At 44.8% G+C, this 25824-nt stretch overlaps 3 protein-coding genes across 6 annotated transcripts in view; 1 reads left to right on the top strand and 2 right to left on the bottom strand.

Annotated features, from left to right (window-relative positions):
- Positions 1 to 11624, bottom strand: part of NUP188 (nucleoporin 188) — a 31485-nt gene extending 19861 nt beyond the window's left edge. Inside the window, exons 1-14 of the mRNA XM_070955646.1 lie at positions 11593 to 11624; positions 9009 to 9063; positions 8399 to 8472; positions 7703 to 7787; positions 7351 to 7431; positions 6811 to 6855; positions 6247 to 6339; positions 5044 to 5163; positions 4010 to 4221; positions 3554 to 3668; positions 2764 to 2961; positions 1605 to 1694; positions 1078 to 1143; positions 461 to 580 (exon numbers count right to left, since the gene is read on the bottom strand). Coding sequence (XP_070811747.1) covers positions 461 to 580; positions 1078 to 1143; positions 1605 to 1694; positions 2764 to 2961; positions 3554 to 3668; positions 4010 to 4221; positions 5044 to 5163; positions 6247 to 6339; positions 6811 to 6855; positions 7351 to 7431; positions 7703 to 7787; positions 8399 to 8472; positions 9009 to 9063; positions 11593 to 11618 — 1380 coding nt within the window. The 5' untranslated portion in view covers positions 11619 to 11624. The remainder of the gene's footprint in view (positions 1 to 460; positions 581 to 1077; positions 1144 to 1604; positions 1695 to 2763; positions 2962 to 3553; positions 3669 to 4009; positions 4222 to 5043; positions 5164 to 6246; positions 6340 to 6810; positions 6856 to 7350; positions 7432 to 7702; positions 7788 to 8398; positions 8473 to 9008; positions 9064 to 11592) is intronic.
- An 829-nt stretch (positions 11625 to 12453) lies between these two features.
- Positions 12454 to 14266, top strand: DOLK (dolichol kinase). Its single transcript, XM_070955694.1, has one exon. It carries the CDS (start codon positions 12557 to 12559, stop codon positions 14126 to 14128), a length of 1572 nt encoding a protein of 523 aa, XP_070811795.1. The 5' UTR covers positions 12454 to 12556; the 3' UTR covers positions 14129 to 14266.
- Positions 14267 to 14806: 540 nt separating this feature from the next.
- PHYHD1 (phytanoyl-CoA dioxygenase domain containing 1) lies at positions 14807 to 24670 on the bottom strand. Of its 4 annotated transcripts, XM_070955656.1 has the most exons (12): positions 24583 to 24670; positions 22678 to 22830; positions 21038 to 21196; positions 20046 to 20121; positions 19907 to 19954; positions 19099 to 19154; positions 18591 to 18653; positions 18390 to 18411; positions 17934 to 18062; positions 17702 to 17818; positions 15604 to 15730; positions 14807 to 15472 (listed from the first exon to the last, which is right to left on the bottom strand). In XM_070955656.1, the coding sequence occupies exons 2-12, from the start codon at positions 22708 to 22710 to the stop codon at positions 15421 to 15423; spliced, it is 882 nt and encodes a 293-aa protein (XP_070811757.1). In that variant the 5' UTR covers positions 22711 to 22830; positions 24583 to 24670; the 3' UTR covers positions 14807 to 15420. The 4 variants fall into 4 exon arrangements, with proteins under 4 accessions (XP_070811757.1, XP_070811759.1, XP_070811758.1 ...); XM_070955658.1 differs by lacking the exon at positions 21038 to 21196; XM_070955657.1 differs by lacking the exon at positions 24583 to 24670 and having other exon boundaries at positions 22678 to 22868.
- Between the last annotated feature and the right edge of the window lie 1154 nt (positions 24671 to 25824).

Genomic DNA, 25824 nt, shown 5'->3' with positions numbered 1-25824 from the left:
AGAAACTCCACACAACTCCTCCTTGATTCTGTTTAGTACAAGTGGGAGGAACTCTGTAGATTCTGTTATTCTACTTTACTACAATAAGAAGCATTTCTAGTAGCCATAGCAATAGCCCTTAGACTTATATACAACTTCACAGTGCTTTACAGCCCTAAGCAGTTTACAAAGTCAGCCTTTTGCCCCCCAACAATCTGGGTCCTCATTTTACAGACCTAGGAAGGAAGGGAGGGAGGGAGGGGAGGGGAAGGGAAGGGAAGGGAAGGGAAGGGAAGGGAAGCTTGTTTTTAAATCAGACGCTTTCCACCACAATCACCCAAGGACCTCTAGTTCTGTGAATGAAAGGCTCACCTTAGCTCAAATTTCTGAGTGAGAGAGACTTAAAAGGGTCTCCTTAAAGTACACCCCCCCCCCGACAGCAACAGACACTGATTTCTCTCCCTCTGACTTTCATACGTACCTTTTTTGCCGTCGACTTGTCTGAAACGAGTGCAGTGAGTAACTGAAGAAGAGGAGAGAGAAGGTGTGGGAACATGCCACAGACGCTATCCAAAATAATGCCCAGACCTGCTGTTGGTTCCTGGCATGAGAAGCATAAAACAGAAGCTGTCAAAAACAGACATTGTTTTGCAACATGTGCTTGCTTACTAGCTTTGCTGTGAGATGGATCTACTGCTTCGTTTCAAATACTGGCCTTAAAAAAGGATAGAATCTCATTTTAACTACTGGTTGCCCTTAACTTACGGCTTTTCCTGAAGAAAGCATACAAGAGAGAAAACCAAAATCGTATGTACCTACATATATTTCCTTCTTTTTTTTTAATTCCTTTTCTTTAAAAAAAAAGGACAAAATAGGAAGAGAGTATTTACTATGGATAAAAAGTAGCTTTTTTTCAACCATTTTACACCAAAGGAATCTTTTAAAATCATTTTCAAGACTCAAGAGTACCTTAGAACTCTCAGTTAGAAGACCAACTCAGTTTTGCCAATACCAAAAGGCGGATATTTTCCCCAAATTTTCAGAAACAGTGACTCAAAAGGAAACACGGGTCAAGTGTCGCTTTCAGAGTAAGCTCACCGTTTTCCAGAACAAGGGAGGAATGCTGGAAGAGGCCAAAACTTCACACGCTGTGTCGATTATGTCCTTGAGAAAATAAAAGGAAGGGAAAGAAAGAAAGAAAGAAAGAAAGAAAGAAAGAAAGAAAGAAAGAAAGAAAGAAAGAAAGAAAGAAAGAGGAAGGGACAGAGAAACTCATATGTCACATTATATATCTCATCGTTCATATATTCTCATCGTTCCTATCACCCATCTCCTCCCACTTATGACTGTATGACTGTAACCTTGTTGCTGGTATCCTTAAGATTTACATTGACTGTTTCCTAATATGATTTGATTGCTTATTTGTACCCTATGACTATCATTAATCGTTGTATCTTACGATTCTTGACGAATGTATCTTTTCTTTTATGTACACTGAGAGTGTAGGCACCAGAGATAAATTCCTTGTGTGTCCAATCACATTTGGCCAATAAAGAATTCTATCCTAACCTATCCTATCCCGTCCCGTCCCATTCTTCTATTTCTCTTAAACCCTGGACTCTTACCTGCTGATTGCCGAGCGTGTGCAGCTCCAGGGAAGTCAGCACGAAGGAAAGGAGGCCGTAAATGCACATGCAGGAGGTGCTGGAAATACACTGCAAACAAAGAGTGTTTCACAGCCGGAGCCATGGAAATACAGGTAGTCCCCGACTTACGGCCACAACTGAGCCCAACGTTTCTGTTGCTAAGTTAGAGACATTTGTTAAGTGAGTTGTGCCCCATTTTATGACCTTTCTCGCCACAGTGAAAGACAGATCGGTCCTTGCTCAGCGACAGCCTCGTTTAGCAACTGTTCGCAGTTACAACAGCGATGAAAAATTAACTCTACAACCAATCCAATCCAGTCTGTAAGCAAATGGAAACTGAACTAAGTGCCATGCCTGGAAGTCACATTACCTGTGTGCCTTGAGGATCCAGGCCTGCCAAAAGCATACCGTGGGGAGTTGGGAAGGGGGATTGCATGAGTGAAGTAGTAGAGACAGCCATAACAGAATTCTCTAAGAGAAGTTCAAGGCCAACGTGTCTGGCAGCTGTGCAAAGAAGAAATGCGAGGACGTCTTCTGTTCGGGAAAGAACTGATTGGAGCTGTGGTGGGCATGTGGGAGATGTGGGCAAGGTCTTGACCGTTCTTGTGGGTGAGGAAAACCCGGAAGCTTTCAGATTCGGGTTTTCCCAGATGTGCCAATATGACATCCCTAATAAAAGTTAGCTTTGAGGAACTTCAAGCCTCGGAGTTTGATTTCGTTGGGGGCGTTACTTGGAACCCTGACATTAAGATCGTAGGCAGCTGCAGCTTAGCTAGTGACCCCTTTGCTTAACAACTGAGCTGCCAGTCTCAGTGGTGGTTGCTAAACGAGGACTGCCTGCACTGTCACTAAACAAGGACCGCCTGAAGAGTTTTTATTCCCCATCCGCAATCTGTTTAGTTACAGATATATACAGCTACAAGTATTACATTTTTTCCCTCTTCCCTGGAAAATCTACGGGCTAAAGCTAGCAAATGCTTAAATCTACTTTCTTTCCTCGCACAAGAAAAGACGAAATTGTGTGGTGTGGCCTGAACAGAATTCCAAGGTTAAAGAAAAAACGACGAAAAAATGGGGCTCGGAGGCCTCTCAGCTATTAAATATTATAAAGAGTATTTCTTCCGGGTTAGAGACTCACATTTCCTTCAGAACTTATGGCTTGGAGCAGCTTTGTCAAATACTGGAAGACATTCATTTGGATGGCAGTGCTTCCCATCCGCCGGATCACCCCGCTCGACCCATCAGCGCTCAGGGTGTGCCGGAGTAAAGCCCAGGCCAAGAGAACGGGGGCGTGATGGGGGACGTCGCCCAGGGTCAGCAGCAGGCGGTCCATTTCCTGTTGGGAGCAAATGGATGGCGTGTCAAATGTTGCCCAGAGCCCGTCTGCTATAGTGGTGAAAATGCTGGCCTAGAAACCAGGAGACGGTGAGTTCTAGTTCACACCTTAGGCCTGAAAGCCACCTGGGTCGCTTTGAGCCACCACGAGACGGTGAGTTCTAGTTCTACCTTGGGCATGAAAGACAGCTGGGTGACTTTAGGCCAATCACCAGAAGATGGTGAGTTCTAATCCCACCTCAGGACCCAAAAGCCGGATGGGTGACCTTGGGCCTCTCTCTCTCTCTGTCCAACCCACCTCACAGAGTTGTTGTTGTGGGGAGGAGGAGGAGTATAGTGTATCACAGATAAAAAAGACAAGATAAAATATTATATATATATATATATATATATATATATATATATATATATATATATATATATATATATATATATATTATATAAAATAGCAGTAATAATCTTTACGAGTACTCTGGTTTAATAATCAGGAAAGAGTTTTATTTTTCCTACTAATGTTTCCTTGAAAGATTTTACATGGTGAGGTAAAAATAAACATGAATATTGAGAATATCGGAGATTTGCGAGGGATTTACCTGGCGGATCTGTCCATTGCCAGCAAATTTATGTTCCTCTTTCCTGTCGTCCAACAAACGTTCGTGTAAGGAGTCGATTTCCATGCCTTCCACCAGAATTAGAGCACTGAAGTACCTGAAAAGTATGTTTATGGGGGGAAGAGACAAAACACCAAGAAATTAGAACTGCGTGAGAAGATTCACCTCATAAGCAAACCATCATTTGGCTCGTTTGGCTCTTTGATAAAACAAAAAAAAAGCCACACTGTGGGTGATTCGTTTAATGACCTCAGCGGAAGTGAAGCCGTTAAGTCCACTGCAGTCACGTAAACACGGAGCTGCAGGTCCCAGTTTTGATCATTAAGGCAAGGACTACTTATAGCTGTTCTCCTTTCATGCCCCGGCTTACATAAATTTATCTAGAATGGTCCGTGGCCCGTCACGGTTCACAAGGCCCAGCGCGTGGCACTCACTCACCCAATCCGATCCACCAGGGGGTCCATGCTTTCATCAACCAGGTGGCGGTTGGTCTGCCGAGAACCGAAGCCCTGGTCCTTGAACATCTTGGCGAAAGTCAGCAGCTCCTCCGGGGTCATCTCAAAATAGGCGTAGTAGAGGAAGATGATCTCCAGCAGCATGGATTGTTCGCGGAGGCACTGCACGAACCAGCGAGACACTTGCCGCTCCGTCTGTGGGCAAAAAGCAGAAGTTGCAGGTTGTTAAAAACACTGTTGTGGCCCGCGGGAAGCCAGAGGAGCTGGAGCCTCTTCCCAGTGTGCGCATGCGCAGAGCTGCCAGAAGACAAGAACAACTCAGAAAGCAGGGTCGACTTGGGAGTAAAGCCACACCTTGGAGGTGATTGGCCCCTCCCATAGGAAACAAAAGAGGAGCAAAGGGGGAGGGGGCTTTTGCAGGAAACAATTTATTCGTTCGGTAGTTTCAATAATGGAAAGTTCTGTTCGTGACTGTGCCAATTTTTGCCTTGTACTGCAGTTGGAAACAAGTTACATGGCAGCTTGCCAAACGAGATAAGGTATGTTGATAAATATTCCTTTGAAAATCACAGGGTACAAGGGTCCTTGGAGGTCTTCTAGTCCAACCCCCTGCTCTTATCCCATTCTGGACAGGTGGCTGTCCAGTCTCTTGTTAGAAACCTCCAGTGTTGAAGTACCCATAACTTCTGGTGGCATCCACATATTTTCCTTAAAGGTAAAAGGTAAAAGTTCCCTCGCACACACGTGCTAGTCGTTCCTGACTCTAGGGGGCGGTGCTCATCTCCGTTTCAAAGCCGAAGAGCCAGCGCTGTCCGAAGACATCTCCGTGGTCATGTGGCCGGCATGACTCAACACCAAAGGCCCACGGAACGCTGTTCCCTTCTCACCAAAGGTGGTCCCTGTTTTTCTACTTGCATTTTTTTACGTGCTTTCGAACTGCTAGGTTGGCAGAAGCTGGGACAAGGAACGGGAGCTCACAATTTTTGAAAGTAAAGTATGAATGGGGGAAAAAAATACCATCAGACTTCCGTGTGTCTCCCATGTAGGCGCTTCTGCTTTATACAGATCTTCAAACTGTTTCCGATAATTAGGAACCAGTTCCTTATCCAGTTTTTCCATACACTGTGAATACGGGACCTTCATAGCAAAACCAAGATGGGAAAAAATAAATAAATTAAGAGACTGTTTCTTCCCTTTTATACTTGTATGTCATTTTTTTAATACTATACCAGAATGAATGAATGAATGAATGAATGAATGAATGAATGAATGAATGAATGAATGAATGAATGAATGAATGAATAAAAACTTTATTACGGTCATCGACCAACAATAGACATGCAATAAATTAAAAATAATACTGACATTAATCATGAATAATAACATCCCTGTTATGAAAATACATAATCTCAAACCGTTAGGGTCACTCCCTAATTTACATGAGTGGAGAGCCGATAAGTGTGTGAGTAAATGTATTTTTCCAATAATTGTTATAGGTATCTCCAAAAAATTGGCACCAGTTGACATCTATAATTCTATATATCCTATACCAGAATACTGGAAGGATTCAAAGATAATTTCACATGCAATTAAATGTTTTAAAGTGCAGTTAATAAAATTATTGGCTATGTGTTTCATAATAACGAGAGCCAATTTGGTCCATTAGCTGAGGGGCAGGGCTAGAAATTTGTAATTGTGAGTTCTAGCTTTCCTTTAGGCATGAAAGCTGGTTTGGTGATTTTCCCTCTTTCTCAAGTTGTTATTCTGGAAAACAGAGGCAGGATGCTTCCTTGAGTTGACCCAAAATAAAGGTGAGATAGAACTAATAAACAAACATGTATTTTACCTTCCCTTAAAAGGTTAAAACTTCATCCCTTTCAAAGATCATTAAAGGCTTTTGGGAGTGCCAAGAGCTCTGCTGACTCAGATTATAGTCTTTTACTGGGAGTCCTTATTTAGTGACCACGGTGAGGTCCAGCAACTCGCTTGTTAAACAAAGGAGCTGCTCAGAGAAACTGTGACTGTACTTATGATCTTACTTCAGCTTTTATTTTTACAAACCTGCAAAGGTCGTAAATGTGATGGCTGGTGGCCAAGTTCCCTTTTTATCACTGTCGTAAGTGCAAAGTCACTAAATGAGTCTTCACTAAACGAGGACTACCTGTACTTTAACTGCATTTAATGATCGTAGAAGAGTCAAGAAAGGAAGCCAATACATACCATGTAAGGGTGCCTCTCATCCTGGAAATAAGTGAGGATGTGAAGAACGCACCGAAGAATACAAAACCTTTCCTCATAGTAGTAATCAGCAATCTGCGAACACATATTGTTGTCTTTATCGTAGCAGCTCTCTTTGTATTTTCGTGTTTACTTCCCCACAGTCTCTTTGCTGAATTCCCAGGTTCTACCCCACGTGAACCTCTGATTAGCAGGTATTTCATTTGCTATTTATTTTTTTCATACAAACACATTATCTGTGAACAATGTTGTCCTTCATCCTCACCATAATAAGATTGTGGTTTATTGTTTTGTCTCTGGGCTTTTGGATAATTTTTTTTCAACTGGAAAAGGGGGATAAAAATACTATCCAAAATAATTGCAAGAAGCCACACAGGGCAAATCAGGAGCAAGTGGCAAGAGCCCACATTTCTTACTTGGAACTTCAATCCTCTCTGCTGCATCGAATCAACCCCCCCCCCCGGTGCCACCCCCCCAATAAAAGACTTGATACAGAAGCAGTGGGGCTGGGAGCAGGGCCCATGGAAGGATGTAGGGGAAACTCACCTTCAGTAGCAGAGTTTGGCTCTGCCTGTCATCTTGCAGCACGGTCTAGATACAAAAAGGAATGCAAGGAATCCGTCATAAAGAGTTGAGGCTTGGACGGAGACACAAACAACGGAGAAAGGTATGTTCCCATCTAGGTTTTAGCTATATTCATCACGGAATGGACAGCATGTATGCCTTTGTTCATTTATTTTTACCCCATCTATTGTTTTTATAAATAATTCCAAGAGGTGAACATTGCTTCCTCCTCCTTTCCCCTCCCCCCCCACAAGTAGTTTAGGAAGTCCCTTAGGCTGAAAGAGAGGGACTGGCCCAACGTCACCCAGCAGCTTTCTTGCCTAAGGTGGGATTAGAATTCCCATGAATCTTAGTATTTATGGCCAGTACCTCCAAGGCAGATCTCACCCCCAAGTGGAAATGCAAGCTTACGGCATCACAGTGAGAACTCACTGCATTAAGTCCTGGTCTTCCAGAGCCATGCACAGACACACTTGCCAACAGAAATCCTGGGGTAGAGAGAGAGCGTGCGCCGTTACCCACCTTTAGCGAGTCTCTAGTCCCTCGATAATCCTCTTGAAGGTAACATTGTAAGAGCTGCACGCTTTGCTCCTCATCCAAACCCTGTAATGGCAGACAAACGTTTAGCTACGTTACACACTTTTTAGGAGAGAGGGATAGGACAATGAAGAACAGAACAAGACCTAATTTTCAGTGCCGCTACCAAGTTCTGCAAAGTACCTCAATTAAATTTCAGAAGTCCCAGACACAAACCTCACTCGAACAGTAGGACTGGGGAAAACCAACTTCTCTCCAATTCTGATATTTTCTTCTACCCCCATCCTGAAACACGCAGAGCAAAAAAAGCAGAGCGACTTTTGAAAGTATTTCTCACCAAAAACTTGCTGACTCGGAGTCCCAGTTCCTTCAACGAAGCGGGCACGTTTTTATCAGCTTTCACGATTTCTGCTGAATTGGAACTACACGTAAGAAACAGTTATTCAGTTTGGTTTGTTTGGAACAAAGTGAATCTTGATCTAACACCTGGATAATTTTATATCCACAAACATTCCATAAACATGATAAAGCCCTAAAGGAAATCTAAAATAAAATAATCTACACATGAAAGAACATCCAGAGAAAAACAAGGTAGGGGGCCCACTTATCTTTGTAGCCAAGCCTAAGAATCAGATCTTAACCCTTAAGAGTTCATCTAAATAACATGGGGGGAAAAGGGGTTATACAAATCATTTAGCTTTGTATCTGCTGTTTTTTCTGCTAAGATTTGATTGATATTATTTCCTAGTATGATTCGATTGCTTATTATACCATATGACTGTCACTGCGTGTTGTGCCTTGTGATTCTTGACGAATGTATCTCGTCTTTTTATGTACACTGAGAGCTTATGCACCAAAGACAAATTCCTTGTGTGTCCAATCACACTTGGCCAATAAAGAATTCTATTCTATTTCAGACTAGATGAATTTCTAAAAGGAGGAAGCAGATTCATGACCAGAAAAACCCATTGTTTCTCCAAGCTTTTCTTAACTTGAGCAATGTGCTAGATACCCAGCCATCTGGTTACCGTACCTGGGTGGTTTATAGTAACAAAGTCCTTCAAGCAACCTCTGCCAATGTTTATTCAACTCTTCTGCGATCTGTGCCTAAATCAGGACAAAAGGATGCTGAATTTAGAGATTCCACTCAACTGTTAAAAACTGTTTGCTTAGTTTCGCAAAGCCGGACAAATGGAAGGAGAAGCATTGTACAGTGGGGTGTCCAACCTTAGCAATTTTTAAGACTTGTGGCCTTTCATTGGTTAACATTATTTGGTTCATCTTTGAAACAGCACCACATGCTCAGAGGGATGTAACATGTAACATTACAAAACAGTCCTAGTATGATCTTGTTCCTGCTCATCATCATATTCAGGAGGTGTGGTTTTTATATTATAATGAGATATAATGAGTTTGCAAGTCACTAAGGTTCAAATCAATGTCCTTGTCGGGTTTGAGCCAATGCTTATCAGACTCTACATTCCTTGTGGAGAGCTCGCCTTGTTACTTCAAGGAACTAGAAACATTAATCTAAAAAATCTGCTTAACTGAATACATTAATCAAAGAGGCCTCCCCTTACTGCTGCCATGATTAACACAAACTAGAGGTTTCAAAGGAAACAGCCAAAGCCAACTTTGCTTACCGGTTCTCTCAAAGCTGATCTTCCCAAAAGAATGGTCCACAGTTCTCTGCTGCTCCTTAAAATAAAAGTCATGCATTCCTTAAAGTCTTTCCAAAGCTCACAGAACCATTTCTCTCTATGCAATTGTATCAAAACTGGGCAATCACTTGTCTGGAATGGTATAAGGGCCCATGCTTAAGCAAGGGGGTGGACTAAAAGGCCCCTTCCGACTCTGTTATTCTGTTATTCAAACACTTTTCAAAGCAAAGTAACCATTCCCCTCAAGCACATTTCTTTCCAGTAACACCTCCTTGCCCAATGTTAATTCTGACCCAACTGTTCTTCCTGAATTCTTTTTAAAGATTGAAGCTATTGGCATGTCCTGCTGAAAATACTCTGGAATATATTAGGATGCAAATGAGAACCCTCTAGGAAAAAGAAATTATCTGATTATTTCTGCCAGGAAGATTATAGAAAACCACCTGGCCTTTGACTGTGCTTTGGGATCAAGAAGCAATGCTAGATAATATAATCAATTTGCAAACATGGCTTTCTGCGTAAAGGGAAAGAAAAGGAGTGAAAGTCACAAAGAATGCACCCAATAGTTCAACTGTGATCCACCAACAACTCTAGTTGTTGTCTGGATTATTGGAATTTATTTGATCCATCAGGAATTGTTAAAAAAAACAGTTAAGAAAAGGCATCTATTCAGATGATATTATAGAGCTGGAAAACCCAGAGAGATATTAGCACGCAATTCTAATTAGAACAACCACACCAATGTCTTCACCAAGTTCACAAATCTTCTAATTGGATGTTGTTTTATTGTCCTATTATTTTTCCCTTCCCCAATAATAGTTTTGTCCAACTATACTTTTTTATTGTAAAGACTGATCAAAGAGAATGATAAAGATATTAGAAAATTTAGACCATTGAAGACGAAAAGAGAATAGTATTATATCAGCATTATGATTTAAAAATATCAAATGAACATAACGGATTTCTCATTATTAATTTGTTGTTTCCAGATCAGATGGCAAGCTAGGAAAAGATCAAGTCAACTGGGAGTTAAAATTTACCCCAGCAATTCTGCTGATACCAGAACCAGACCCGAGTGCAAATTCTGCCTTGGACATGAAAGCCAGTTGGGGGAGCCAGTCCTTCTCTCTCAACCCAGCCCATCCCACAGGATCAATCCAACACAACTAGTGTAGTTTCTCATAGGCAGGGAGGAACACTTCACTTAGCCAATTTTGAGAAGCATCAAGGGGAATAGGCATACTCCCAGATAGTACATTATTTATTTAGCATATGGCATATCACACATGGTCTAGCAATATATATATTCATCTAAATTAATAAAACAGAATGAAATATTTCAAATACCAATGTCTAGGCCGTCTAACCATTGAAGCAGAGCAGATACTGGACCAGTTGTATGTCCTTGGCTTACAGCCTGTCACAATGTCAGACAGCACAAATGTGTAAAGAATGCACAGCCAGAACAATTATTATGTCATCCTGCCTTTCTATACATACAGATAGGTCATAATTACTGCGTGTTCAAATCATGCAATGCTCAATTTAGGGCAAATTATAAATTGATACCAGGTTGCATTTAATTGCAAGTCAAAAATTGGGTGAGCATGAGGCTAGCAAATGCACAATTGTGGTTTTAGACACTCTTTAAAGTTCCTAGGTGCAAAATGGGAGGTTCTAACAGAGGCAAACAGTAAAAGCAACAGTGTTAAAACAGGTCTTTTTTGTTACTTTTACAAAGGATTTTGGAGTTCTATTTTGCTTTCTCTTAATTACTCTGTGACCCCTATATTTAAATTGTATGTATATTCTTCTTATCCTTCCCTGTAACATCTCATTAATATATTAATATACATACAAAAGTTCATGATTAATATTTTTCCTGGCATATTTCCTCCTAGCCTGAAATGAATTGCCCTATTTTCCAAAGAAACATCAGTTCAAAAGAGCTCAAATTCAAATCAGGGGATCCCTTTTCCTGTGGGATCTTTTTAGCTATCTGAGAGAGATCTATTTGGGCAACTCAAAATGTGTTAAAATATATCTTTTAATATCCCTGCCTTCTTCCCACTCAAATGGAAATTATATTATTCATTTCCTTCCAGTGGGGGAGGTGTTATTCCATTACCCCAGTTTGGGGCATCCCCAAAAGGTGCCAGCCAGAACCGGAAAGCCAAAGACCTGAGTTCGAGTCCTGCCTTGGGCACCCAAAGCCACGCCTTCCCTTGCCTTTCCCACCTCACAGGGTTGTTGTTGGAAAGGATGATGTTCAATTAAGAGTCCAACTGGGGGGGGCGAGTGGGGGCTTACCGGTTCAAATAAATAGCGGTAAATAAACCCCTCAAATGGGCAGCAATGAGGAAGGCAGGAGGGGGCTGAGGGGGCTTCTTTAGGGGTCCCCCCTCCCCTCCAACCCGCAAGACCCTCACCCCAAAGCTCCGGGGGGGGGAGGGGGTGGCCTGAGCGGGCGAGGCTCGGGGCTTCGGCCGGGCTCGGCCTTCCCACAGCCGCTTTCTCCCCTCAGGGGCTCCGACAACGACCGCGCGCGCGCCCCGCGCCTTCCTACCTCGCAGACAGCCCGCCGGCCGCCATCTTGGACTCCCCTCCCACGTGACCCTCCCTCCCTCCCTCCCGCCTACCTCGCTCGCCCGCCCGCTGAGCCGCCAGGAGGAAAAAAGGGGGGCGGGGCCGCCAGTAAGGGAGGGGAAAAAAAAAAAAAAGAAGAAAAAGGCGGGGCGGCGCTTGCGCGCTGGGAGCCGCCCGCTCGACCGTTAGGAAAGCCGGCGCGCGCCCCCCCCGTGGGTTACGTGCGTCTGGGGCGTGCCCTGTTGACGTCACCGGCGCGCGCCGTCGTCACCCACCCGCAAGATGGCGGCGCCCTGGTGGGTGAGTTAAAGTCAGGGAAGGCGATGAGGCGGAGCGATGATGAGGGGGGAAAGGCTTGGGAGGGCGGCGGGATGGAGCTCAGCCCCCGGGTGGGGGGAAGGGTGTCTGTGTGTGTGTGTATGTGCATGGCAGGCTGGACCGCTTGGCCTCCTCCTTTCCCTCCCTCCCCCTCCACGATCTGCTTCACAACAGCCCCGCAGGGTAGGCTAGGCCGGGGTCAAAACGGCGCTTTCCAATTTGGGAGTGCCGGGCTTGGATTCTCAAGGGTGGCTGGGGATGATGGGGGTGGTAGTCGCAACTTGGCAAAGAATTGGGCGGGGGGGTTGGACTAGATGACCTACAAGGTCCCTTCCAACTCTTGTTAATCTGTAATCTGTAATTATCGCCTGAGGTGGGCACAGGGAGGCCTCGAACCATTGACAGGCGCAGCTCTGTCTTCTGAATCCTGTTAAAGACAGTTGGGCTTGTGATGTGGGGCGCACCATTGTGGCACCGTGTGCTTCTTTAAAAGATTTGATTTTTCTCTCCTAGGGATGATCCGAACAGAGGAGGGAGCTTTCAGCCTTGAGAGTCCCTGCATTTGAAACGCCCTGGACAGCTGTGGAGATCCTTCGCTTGCGAGACGTAACTGGCCGACCGTCACCATGTGGAACCAACCGGTTCTGGTGGAATCGCTGGTGGTGTTTGCCATCGTGCTTTGCGTGCACAGCGTGGTCTGGGACCGCTTCTCGTGGTCCGCTCTCGTCCTCGCCGTCCAAGCCTTCTACATCCAGTTTAAGTGGGACCATCTCCTTCGTCTGGGTGGGGCTGTATTCCAGTTCCGGACCACGGCCAACAGCGGCCTCCTCCCCTCCTGCATGGTTATCCCTCTGCTGGGCATCGTGATGAAGGAAAGGTGTCGAGTGGCTGGCATTGTGTACTTCGAGCGCTTGGGCATTGTCGTGGCCTCCACAGGCATGATGATCGCCCTCTTCCTGTCGGTGATCGCCTTGGGCATTACCAAGCCGGTGCCAACGAACACCTGCGTGCTGTCCGGGATTGCCGGGACGCTGATCATCTACACCATGAAACATTCCTTGACCGTCTCCGAAGTGATCGAAGTGTTGGAGGTGTTGCTCATTTTCGTCTACCTCAGCATGATCCTGCTGTACCTGTTGCCTCGGTGCTTCACTCCCGGGGAGGCCCTGCTGATCCTCACCGGCCTGAGTTTCGTCCTCAACCAGCTCATCAAGCGCTCTCTGAACGTCAGCGAGAACCGAGGGAGTCCCGTGGAGTTCTTCCTCCTGGTCGTGGTGGTGGGAGTGGCCCTGCTCGGCCTCTCCTTCGCGGTGCTGTTTTTCTTCATGGATTCCACCACCTGGACCTCCTCCATGTTTTTCCACATGATGACCGCTGTCCTGAGCCTCGGCGTGGTCATGCCTTGGCTCTACCGCCTGATCCGCAGGAATCCCTTGATGTGGCTCTTCCAGTTGCTCTCCCAAACCCAGATCAGAATTCACCTGCTGTGCTACTGGGCCCTCCTGGCTGCTCTGGCCTGCGCGATAGTCCTCTACCAAAACGTCAAGCGGTCCTCCGGTTCTAAAAAACACCAAGCTTCAATCGTCACCCGGAAGTACTTCCATTTCATCGTGGTGGCCACTTATGTCCCGGGGCTGATCTACGACCGCCAACTGCTGTACGTGGCAGCAGTCATCTGCCTGGCCGTCTTCATTCTGCTCGAGTATGTCCGCTACTTCACCATCAAGCCCTTCGGACAGACGCTCCGGCAGTTGCTCTCGCTGTTCTTGGACGAGCGAGACAGCGGGCCTTTGATCTTGACTCATATCTACCTTCTGCTTGGGATGTCCTTCCCGGTGTGGCTGGTGCCAAGACCATGTGCCCCCAAAGGTGCCTTGACGGGGGCAGGAGCCCTGGCTCCCTACTCTGGGGTTCTGGCTGTAGGCGTTGGGGACTCTGTGGCCTCCATCTTTGGCAGCACGATGGGGGAAGTCAAATGGCCTGGAACCAAGAAAACCTTTGAAGGGACCATGTCGGCCATATTTGCCCAAATCATTGCGGTTGCCCTGATTGTGATTTTTGACAGTTCTGTGGACCTGAACGCCAGCTACTCCTGGATCTTGGTCTCGATTACCCTGGTGTCGTTTTTAGAAGCCTACACCACTCAGGTGGACAATTTACTCTTGCCTCTCTACCTCCACATCCTGCTAATGCTTTAGCTACCCTGGAAGGGGATAAAGTTTCTCTCCCCCCAGAGCGTAATCAGATACACCCATACTCTGTTTCTTTGGTGTCTTTGGCCCAGGATGGCAAAAAGCGACACCACGGCCTGTCCCTGTAAGTGATTGCACATTCATTATTTAAAGCTGAAATATAATGAGGCTGTTCTTTGTGGTCTGTTTTTTTTTTCACAGCTTCTGCAGTATAATAAGCAGCAATTGCCACTCATACTGTGAGTAGCAATCCTCCAAGGGGTTGTTTTGTTCTTTTTTTTTTTAAGCAGGAGGGGTTTGTTCAAGCAGTCAAAGGGCTGGATTTGAAGCCAGCCACCCCACATTCTAGCCCTGCCTTAGGCACGGAAGACAGTTGGGTGACTTTGGTCCAGTCTGTCTCATCTCACCCCGTAGAAGAAGGAGGGAAGACAAACCAAAGAAATAAAGAGTTACTATTTTAACAAGACTGGTCAGGCTGATGCTGACCAAGCAGGAAGTGAAGCCCTAACTGATTTGAGACATCTCTGTTACAGGTTATTGGATAAATTTTAATTTTTCTGATCACTTGAGGATCGCGATCAGGATTGTGACATTAGCAAAGCAGGGCCTTTTTAAAATTATTGGGAGGCTATTCGAAGTAAAACAGGAGTCATTGGAGGTTTGAGACATCCATTTTGCCCATCAACAGCCCCCCCTCCACGTATCTCTCCAAGCCAAACACAGTCCCATCCCAAGGATCTTGTAGAAGATGGCAGATCCTGAGCACCACAAAGAGGCAAGGTTTGGGGGAATCTTTCCTCCAGCTAGCTCAGACTGCAAATTTAGATAGCTCCTAGCCCAAACTTGAAATTACAGGAGATGTATCAGAGATTATCAGAGATGTTTCTTAAAAGGGTGAGATATAAATCTATTCCGTGCTGCTGAACTCTGAGATACTCTTACAAAGGTGTCATCTACAGCAAGTACATAATTGGAATTCCAGTCCACATTTTATTGCCTTTTTAACTTGCCTCTCCTTTCAGAACCCAGGAACAGTGCTTGTTCCCTTCATGTCTCCTTTTTCTTCACAAGGTCTCCCCGTGACGTTCATTGTTGAGCAAAAACTTCTGCCTGACTTTCCTTGGTCAGGATCTGATGCTCTTTAACTCCACACCAAACTGATTTTTTAAGCCTGAACAGACTCAGCAGATTCGGAGATGGAGCCAGAAATTCCTCAGCTACAGATGCAGAGCTGAAGATCAGCCCCCCTGCCGGTTCCCCAAAAGATATGGGGCTCCCAAAGCAGAGATGCTGTGGGTTTAGTTGCTCGTATACAGCGACGGGAAAGGCAGTTCCAGAGTTGGTTGAAGCCTGAAACAAGTGAAAAATACCGTTAAATGGCTCCTGAGCTCCCGTGCTGGTGAAGCAACTGGAGTTGGGAAAACCCTGGCAGAGTGGCACTGCCCAGGACAAAGCCCTCCCATCCCTCTCCTTCCACTTACCAGTTCTTGGTGCTCCAATCAGCGTCCTTGGCCTCCATCAGGTGGAAGGTGTAAACCTCACGAGACTCCTGAGAACAGTTTGCTTCACTTTTGTGCACCACCTCGCCATGGATAAGGACCAAGTCCCCTGGTTCACCGTGAAAAGAGTGAAATCTACCGTCCAGCTGGAAGTAGCGTTTGACAGTTGGACAAGCAGTCCTTGCTTTACAACCTACTTGCCTAGCGGCCATTCAAGGTTGCAACCCACTTCCCCAGAGTTATTAAACACCCGTTTTGAAAGTTATGGCAGCCACACCTATCCCCTGCAGTGAGATGATTGCGTTTTCGGTGTGTGGCAACCGGCTTGGCTTTGTGACTGTTTGCAGCATCCCACAGACACGTGATCACAATTTGTGATTTTTTTTTTCCTGGTTTCTGGCCTTGAAAAAAATGTCCATTCGGGACGATGGATTCATTTAACGACTGCAGTGTTCACTTAAGAACCACCATGTTTAACAACTGCCACAAAAATATGTCAAACATCGGGTGGGCCATGTGATGCTTTGACATTTATTTAATTTTATTGATTCAATTTTCATGCCGCCCATCTCACCTACAAGTTGACTCTGGGCTCCTTGCAAGTTATAAAACAAGTAAAAAAATAGTTAACAGATTAAACCGACAGATTAAAATATGGCCGTGATTTATGATTTATAATTCCAAGTTCAGCTACAGTCATAAGCTGAGGACTCTCTGTAAATGCAAGCCAGTTGCCGGGCACCAGGAGTGAAATCACAATGACAATGGGGAATGCTGCAGTGGTCATAATTGCGAGGACGAGAAGTGTAAGCCACTTTATCCAGCACCGTTGTAACTTGGAACGGTTGTTAAGCAAACGGTAGCAGTTTATTTATTAGAATTGCTTTTCCCAGAAGAGGGCAGCATATGGCCAATTTTGGCTGATTTAGTTAAAAGTAGGGATCAGGGCTGAGTTCCACTTGCATGGGAGAGTAGCCAAAAATTGTGCAAGTGGGAAATCACAACTCTTTTCCCGGAGAAGCCAGGACGTGTCACTGACGTCACTCGTCAAGCTCAACTCCATAATTGCTTCTGTATGGTAGAATATTTCCAAGTCATTTGCCAAGGACTTTCAAAACAAAAATAAAACCAACCCATCTCTAAAACAGATGGTCCTCAATTTACGACCACAATTGAGTCCAAAATTTCTGTTGCTAAGCGAGGCAGATGCTAAGGGACTTCTGCCACATTTTGCGACTGTTCTTGCCACAGTTGTTGTTTGTTTTATTAGATTTATATACCGCCCTCCTCCCGAAGGACTCAGGGCGGTGAACAGGCACAAAATAAAATACATAAATACAAAATTTAAAAGCTGAAATAAAACCAGATTAAACAATTTAGCCCGAGACAAATTTAAAACATCCCAATAATTTAAAAACAGATTTAAAATTTTCAATTTCAATTTAAAAGAAAAGGGGAAAAAGGTTGTTAAGTGAATCACTGAAGTTGTTAGTGACACTGTTCTTAAGTGAGTCTGACTTCCCCATGTCAGAAGGTCGCAAAAGGGGATTACGTGCCCCCACCCGGGACCATCATAAATATGAATCAACTGCCAAGCGTCTGAATTTTGATCACGTGACCACGGGGCTGCTGCAACGGTTCTAAGTTTGAAAAATGGTCATAAGTCACTTTTTTCAGGGCTGTCGTAACTTTGAACGGTCACTAAACAATTTTTTTTTAGCTCAAGGACTACCTGTAACGGTTTGGTTTCTTCCATTCAATGGTGGGAAAGACCTAGATTTAAAATGGGTCTAACTCAGGGTGGGTCTCCAAATTTGGCAACTTTTAAGACTTTTGGACTTCAACTCCCAGTGGCTGGCTGGGGAATTCTGACAGTTGAAGCCCAAAAGTCTTAAAAATCACCAAGTTTGGAGACCCCTGATCTACATGATGGAATTTTAGGCACCCCTCATCTGTGTGCCCCAGTCCTGGCCCCCAAATTATGTTTCCTCTTCCAGGAGAAGAGAACCAATTTCCCTCCCTAACTTATTCTTCGGATGTGGCTCAGCCCACTTACGATTTTTCAGCGGTGCCACCTTACCTTTGCCCGCTGGCACAGGGACAAACTGGCAGTCTTCATACACTCGCTCGGTGCCAATGAAATCGGTGCAAGGAATTGTCCCGGGGGCAGTTCGGACCATCCGCCGCGTGATGCCAGCTGGAAAGCAAATCGGGAGGGTGAGCTTTTGGGGCTCCCTTTGATTTGATTCATTCATTTTATTTCTTAAATTGATACCCGACTCACAGCAGTTCTCAGCATCTTTATGTCTTACTTGTATGTGAGCCGGGAACAAACCACAAACAGCCATTTTCTTGGGTGGCATTTTCCAGAGCGATCCAGAACCCTGTCACTTTGCCCAAAGGGGTTGTATACAAAAAAGTGGCATCCTGATGTGGCGTCACTGAAAGGAGCAGAGAAGACACATGAAGTCATCCTTGCATTCAAACTCTACGCGGTTTGTTTGCAAAACTCCAGTAAGCTGGCTTCAAACAATCCTGTTTGGGTCCTTAAATTTATGAAATACCCACAATTTTCTGTGTCCCGTCCCCAGAATCAGTGGGACTCTCCCAAGGGTTGGGGTGGGTCATGGGATCAAAGGAACAGGCTGAGCAGCATGGTGACTTTCACTCCCTTTCCTGCAGGGGACAATGGGAGTTGCAGTCCAACATCTCCAGGGCAGCCCCCATGGGAAAGAGTTAGAGGAAAGGTCATACAGCAAGAAACTCACCTTCCCCACCAATGCCCGGTTGCTATAAAACAAGTAAAAGAAAAAAGACTATTAAACCTGAAAGGGAAAACTGATTTTTTTTTTAATTCATCCATTGCAGTAATAATGAGTTTCTGGTTTGGGGAAAGAATTGGACTAAATGGTCTCGGGGGGTCCCTTCCAAGCCTTAGAATGTGGGAGTCTAAGGCTGGGTTCACGTACCTTGAAGATGTACATGCTTTGCACCACCACGGGATTCTCCAGACCCAAATTTCTTGCTAAAGCCTGCGGAATGTCCCAAAATGTAAAAAAATGTTAATTTTCTATGCTTTTCCCTTGCAGCCTGAGAACGTGCTTCCTTCCAACGTTTTGCCAATTAAAGCAGAGTTAAAAGCACTTTCCCCCCTCTCACTCAGAGATGGGTTACCAACTGGTTAAACGATCAGTTCTTTGAACCATGGTTTGTTAACCAAATCATCATGGCAGTAAAAAACTTACATCGCCTTGTAAAAGCCCCAATAGCTGGATTTAAAACCAACCCCAGCATGCAACTCCCTGTAGGTTCTTGGCCTACTTTGCAGGCTGCTCTGAAGGACTAAATGAGCAGGGAGGCAGAGCCGATGCCAGTCCATTTCCTGTCTTATAACCAAAGGAAGAAGAGGCTTCTGGTGTTGGCTGGGATTTGCTCTTTCTACAACAGCCCTGCAGGGTCGGCCAGGGCTCAACTCACCTGCACTTTGGCTGTGTGGGTCATTTGCTTGAAGACGGGATCGTAGGCATGTAGCGCTAGAATTAATAATAATCATTGTACTGATAAGAATCATTTTGATTATAATGGCATAGGTGTAATAAATTTGCCTTATCAATAAGTCACATGTGCGTCATATAAATAAAATAAATAAACCATCATAAGTGCTACTTATTGAAAATCCTATCAAAAGTCAGGTAATAATTGGCTCAAACTTGCCAGGGAGAAAAATTATCTTATCACATCTAGATGGGTATACTGTGTATACATGTACAATGACAATAAAGTTATTATTATTATTATTATTATTATTATTATTATTATTATTACTTTTAGTAAGTTGCAAACTCATTACAGGTAGTTCTCGACTTATGACCAGAACTGAGCCCAAAATTTCTGTTGCTAAGTGAGACATTTGTGAAGTGAGTTTTGCTCCATTTTACGACCTTTCTCGCCACAGTTATTAAGGGAATCCCTGCATTTGTAAAGTCAGAGACACGGTTGTTAAGTGAATCTGGCTTCCCCGTTGACTTGGCTTCGCAAAAGACACCCTGCCATCCGTCATAAATATGAGTCAGTGTCTGAATCTTGATCACGTGACTATGGGGATGCTGTAAGTGTGGAAAATGATCATAAGTTACTTTTTTCAGTGCCTTTGTAACTTTGACTTACGATATACTTTCGTAAGTCGAGAGCTACCTGCACACTTTCACCCAGTCCTTCCATTTTTTTTCTAACTTGCATTAACTATTTCTTAGGGAAAGGGATTTCCGGGTAGCCCTTTACTTACCATGACCAATTTTATTGATCGATTTCTCCTTTGGAACCAGAAAGTCCCCTGCAAATTAAAAAATCTGGGTTTAAAAGGACAAGACAACCACCAGATTGGACAAAACAGGGGTGTCAAGAGGCCTTAGGGAGAACAGTACCTTTCGTATCAAAAACTCCTTTTTCGAAAAAGAATCTGATTTTGTCTCCGCTGTTGAGGAAATATTCTGCCGACCCCTGTCAGAAACCAGGTTAAAATATCAATATTAGCCTAGGGTCTCAATAATTTCATATTCGTAGCTGTTTTATATTAAAGTCATCTATATACAACAAGGGACGCAGTGGCTAAGACGCTGAGCTTGTCGATCGAAAGGTCGGCAGTTCAGCGGTTCAAATCCCTAGTTCCGCATAATGGGGTGAGCTCCCGTGACTTGTCCCAGCTTCTGCCAACCTAGCCGTTCGAAAGCACGTAAAAAAAAGTTACTATATGTATACTACAGGTAGTCCTCGACATATGACTGTAATGGAGCCTGTCCATTCCTGGGATGGTTGAAAGGTGGGTCACCCTCATGGCCTACCTGATGTTATGACCTTTTTTCCAGCAGTTGTTAAGTGAATGGTTGCCATAATGCAAATCCGTTGTTCTTGCGGGCTGTTTTTGCTGAAAGTTTGACCAGTCGCTTTAGCGACCGGTTGTAAGTTGAGGGCTACCTATAAAACTCTTGTATACCTTTATCTGGGTGTGCATGGTAGGGCAACCATTTTTTGAATCAAGGCACCTCAAAGGGGTTCATTTACAGAACGCTTCCGAACTCTGGAACCCAGGACTCCCATGGGATTTGAAAATTAGCCAGTTTGGTAAAAACATTTTAATGACATCACAATCATACGAAATGTCATAAAACGTTTGCTGTGGTCAGCTGAGGCTGTCGGACTGCTGTACAGTTCAACCTGGACTACTTTCAAGGCAGAGCCACGTCTGACTATCTCCCTGAATTTTTAAGAAACTTTTCTGGTAGATTACAAGGGCTGCCCTTGTGGGAGGCATCGAGGACAGCTTTTCTGCTTCCGAAATAAAATCTCCGCATTCAGCTACGAATTCCTTGAAGCGGGTTGTGAACGGAATTGAAAGGTGCCCCCTGAAGTCGCCCACCTGGGCCTGGAGTTGTTCCGACTGCTGGGTTGAAAACTCCGTGCGGCAGTGAGCTGGCACGTCCATAGACACGATTATCTTTCGGATCTGGGCCCTCATGGCGTCACATTCTTCCAGGCTGAAGAACCGTTCGAGGACCAAGAAGCCCTCCTGCTGGAACTACAGAACAAGTTGGAGAAGGTATTTAAAACGGTGGTTCTCAACTTTGACTACTTGGAAGATCAGTGGACTTCAATTCCCAGAATCCCCCAGCCTGCACAGCATTAGACACGGGTGGGATTCGGACGGTTCAGACCGGTTCGGATGAATCGTATGATACTTTTACATCTGGTTTGCCGAACCGGTAGTTGCAAGGACTGCAGGCCCTGCCCACCCCTCCCAGGAGTCTCCACGTGGCCCGTTTTGGATGCCAGGTAAGTGCAGCACCCACGCGGAGGCTCTGGGAGGGTGAAAAACGGGCCTCCCGGGAGTTCTCGAACTCTGGAAATGGGCCTGTTTCCGGCCTCCGGAGGGCCTCTGGAGCCTGGGGAGGGCGAAAATGCCTCCCCTACCGTGGTGCAGGAGGCTGAGCAGGCCACGCCCACCCAGCAACTGAGCAAAGAACCGGTTACTACAATTTTTGAATTCCACCCCTGATTAGACACCTGGGGGGAGGTATCTTCAGACAGGTGGAGGTATGGAAGATCAATCCAATCCCAACCTGACATCTCTGAGTGATTTAGGTTGACCCATTGAGTTTGATCCTACTGGAAAACACTCTCTTCCTCCTCTGGCGCTCATGAGCCATGAACTTGGTCACAGAACGTAGAATAACAGGCTTGGAAGGGACAAATGGGGGCAAACCTCACTTAACAACCGTCTCACTTAGCAACAGAAATGTTGGGCTCAGTTGAGGTCATAAGTTGAGGACTGCCTGTATTTATCATAGAATTTATTTGCCAAAAGAAAAAAAAAATCTTGCTAGGAAACTAATGGCACCTTGCTTTCATTTAAAGAGCTGGTGGGTTGCCCTTTATAGAAACTAAGCAGATTATCTCCTCTAGATTTTGGATTTAAGGACACAGAGAGAGGCTGCAGAAATCACTGCAAGTCGTATGTAGAAAATCAATAAAAATGATTTGTAATCTTAGCAAAGAATTGGGGGGGGGAATTTCCTGCGATCAATAGGATTTCTTCACATGTTTTAATTTTTCCATTTTTAAAACTCCAGTAGTGTATTAAAATAGTATTTTAGTGCTTAAGTATTCTATTCATTAAGGGAATTTAAAGATATAGTGTATGATCAAATTAAGACAACCAGCTTCAGATATTTAAAAGTATTTTAGTATTTTAGCTGATTTTTTTTCTTCTTATGGTCTTAGTATCAGCATCCATTTTTATTGACTATCAGTTTCCAGAAACTCTTTTCTGCATTTTTATTTAAGATGTGCAATTTTAGTAAAACTTCTTTTCCAAAGAAAAGTTGCTGCCTCCCCAGGGCTGCAGCTGTGAATCCAAACTTTACAATTCTTTTTTTTCACAGAACCAGAAATGACTCAAGAGGCATCTGATGTGAGCTGGGCAGCCAGATCACTCTATTTCATTAATAAAGAAATAAAGTTCTCGGTGCGTTTCGTTTCTCTGCTCCCTTCGCTTCTTACCTTCGAGAGTTGCTCTTGGCTGACGGGGGCCATTGAAACTGAACGAGTCACTTGTTAAAGCAAACGGTGCCCGTGTGTCCAGTTAGCTCCATGTCCAGGGATCAACCTTCCCCTGCTAAGCTGGGCGGGTCAGTTCACCGTCATGTGATAAAACTGCAAAGGACAAAGACATGGCATGACCCCAGCTGATTCTGGAGGCCCCTGCAGTGGACTTTGGCATTGGACATTTGTCCCATAGCCCAGAAGCCCCGCAGATCGAGTTTCATTCTTCTCAGACAGCTAAAGGAGGAGGTGGAAATTTTGGCACAAAGATGAAAAGATTCAGGGAAGGGACAAGGAAAGAAAGAAAAAAGAGAGAGTGAGGAAGAAAGAAAGAAAGAAAGAAAGAAAGAAAGAAAAGAAAGAAAGAAAGAAAGAAAGAAAGAAAGAAAGAAAGAAAGAAAGAAAGAAAGAAAAGAAAGAGGAGGGAGGAAGGAAAGGAGGGGATGAAATAGATTAGAATCCTGTCCTATCCTCATAATATTAATATTAAAATACAGCTCAACAGTCTGGGATGGTCAATTTTTCATCATGTGCTGAAAGTTCATCACACACCTTTCATGTTTTTTTTCTTTTTATTAGAGTTTTTTTAAAATCCTGCCTTTATTACTTTTTAAGTAACTCAAGGTGACAAATGTATCCAACACATCTTCCTCCTCCTCCTTTTCTGCACAACAGCCCTGTGAGGTGGGCTGGGCTGAGACAGAATGACTGACCAAAGTTACTGAGCCAGTTTTCCTGCCTAAGGTAGGACTAGAACTCTAGAAGTCTTCTAGTTTCTTGCACCGTTTATCCAGTTATACCTTCTGAAACGATGTCTTTTTAAAATAGGTTTTGAAAAAAAGGAAAATAAATCTTGGACAAGAGGCAATTCTTAACTCGCCCAACAATTATTAAATAGGCACTTTTAATCTTTACTAGGCTGGTTGGCCTAGTAAAATAGAGGAAAACAGCTCTATTTTATTATTATTTTTGGCCTTTCTATATATTCAGATAGGTCTAAAGGTCAAAGTATCAGGCTAGAAAACGGGAGACTGCGAGTTCTAGTCCTGGTATGAAAGTCGGCTGGGTGACTTTGAGCCAATCACCAGGAGATGGGCGAGTTTTCTCTAATACTCCTATTTTCCCCACAACAATCCTGTGAGGTGGGCAGGGCTGAAAGAGGGACTGGCCCAAAGTCACTCAGCTGGCTTTCATGCCTAAGGCAGAACTAGAACTCACCACCACCTGGTGATTGACTTCAGTCTCCAATTGGCTTTCATACCTAAGGTGGTACTAGAACTCACCATATCCTGGTGACTGGCTCAAAGTCAACCAGCCTGCTTTCATGCCTTAAAGCAGGACTAGAACTCACAATCCCCCAGTTTCTAGCTTGGTACCTTAACCACTAGACCAAACTAGCTCTGATCCCCCTAAGATTTAAAAAAAAAGGAGGGGGCAGAGGTTCCTTTTTGGCCTCCCCTTTTGTTCTCATTGGAATTTCCTTAGGACTACCAGAAAATCAAATTTAAACTCCCCCCCCTCCCACCGTTTAGATTCAGGGAATTATACAGCAAGCTCTGGAGAAGTGGACTTGGCCTTCAAAAGAGACTTGTTCAAGTTTCCCCCGTTTCTTGGACACTCCCTAAATTTAAGACAACCAACCCACCCTCCGAGGAAGTTTGCAATCCCAGGAAAGCCAATTTATAATCCCTCCTTGGCTGGGGCGGATGGGAGTTGGAGTGCAGCATCCCCCCCCCATCCATCCTCGGGTGCTTCCCAGGCAGTTGCCCCCCTGCCAGTATTCCCCAAATACCCAGGAGACTAGATTGACGTGCCAGATCTTGAAAGAGACAAAAACCAATCGGTTCTGACCTGCGCAGTTACCTTAAGAGCATCTCTGGAGAAAGAAAGACGCCGCCGGTCAGCCGATTCACCTGGCTGAAGATCTTCCAGGCAGCTGGAAGTGGGGAAAAGGCAGGAAAAAGAAAAAGAGGGCAGAACCAGTGTGGAGATCGGAGAAGCTGGGACTTGTTCCCTCACATTCCAGAGAGATGGAGACAGGGCCGAGTGTGAGAAAGTCGCTGGGCCAGTTTTTCTCCCTTTGCTAACAACTTTTCTGTTGTTATTTTTTCCCCCGACTCGCTCCTCATCAAGTCTCCCCAATGTAGTGCAAACTAGGAAACCAGGAGTCCTGCATGCTGCAAATACTGCTTTTATTGTTAAGGCTACAGTTGCAGAAGCTTGCAAGTTTGAATATGCTTCTCCCCTCCCTATTTGCCTTTCAGATACTAGGGAGGGTCTTGTCCGAGACGCTTCCTCGGGTTACGGTTTTGGCTCAGGCTCAAGATTTCTTTTCTCCGACAAGTCGTCTTGCTGGTGGCTCTTCCTCCCGTTCTTCCAAATTATTCCTTCTGTCCACGATAAGACAGATGGACAGTCGGATGATAATAGATTGGTAGATAATGGATAGATGACCCAGAGAAGACGATAGGTTGATGACAGTAGAGCGAGACAGAAGCAGGGAGAGCATCTGTCTGAAACGGTATAGAGTTAAAGTGGCCAGGTTTGGAGACCCCTGGTCTAAGCCAAAGTTAACCAAGGTACATCATGGCTTGCAATGGTTGCTAAGTGTGAAAAAGGGTCGTAAATCCCCTTTTTCTCAGTGCTGTTGTTAACTTCAAATGGAACACTAAATGAATTGTCGTAAAACAAGGAGTACCTGTACTAGAAGAGTTAAGCACATCAGGGAAACCTGTGCGGTCCCCATCCATCCCATTTTTCTAGGATTGTGATTTAAAGCAGACCAAAGACCCGTCACTTTGTGAGGATTTCCAAGAGTAGCTTTATTTTAAACACGAACAATGCCGGCGCCTGGATAACATCGCTTTGGGTGTTGGTAGCATTGCCAGCCTGCAGAAATCCTTCCTAATACGGCGGACGGAGGCAGCAAGGAAGCTTGCAATGGCTCTGTCCCATTGGCTGCTGAAAAAGGGGGAGAAGGGAGAAAAAGACGGGGGTGGGCGGGTGTCCCCCATCTCTCAGGGATTGGCCAATACTGACCTGCCAGCAGCAGAGGTGCCCCAAGGGATGGCTACCAACCTTCGGCTGCTCTACCCTTCTTCACAG

This window comes from Pituophis catenifer, unplaced genomic scaffold (genome assembly GCF_029215685.1).
Source record: "Pituophis catenifer annectens isolate HBS135680 unplaced genomic scaffold, rPitCat1.0.hap2 SCAF_17, whole genome shotgun sequence".
NCBI lineage: Eukaryota > Metazoa > Chordata > Lepidosauria > Squamata > Colubridae > Pituophis > Pituophis catenifer.
This window is presented reverse-complemented; position numbering and strand designations above follow the sequence as displayed.

Coding starts and splice junctions, on each gene's coding strand:
- DOLK (XM_070955694.1), top strand. CDS start 12,557: ATGTGGAACCAACCGGTTCTGGTGGAATCGCTGGTGGTGTTTGCCATC.
- PHYHD1 (XM_070955656.1), bottom strand. CDS start 22,710: ATGGCCCCCGTCAGCCAAGAGCAACTCTCGAAG. Junction 20,122..21,037: donor CGGAACAACTCCAGGCCCAG/GTGGGCGACTTC, acceptor GGTTTCTGACAG/GGGTCGGCAGAATATTTCCT. Junction 15,731..17,701: donor CCCTGTGCCAGCGGGCAAAG/GTAAGGTGGCAC, acceptor ACGGTGAACCAG/GGGACTTGGTCCTTATCCAT.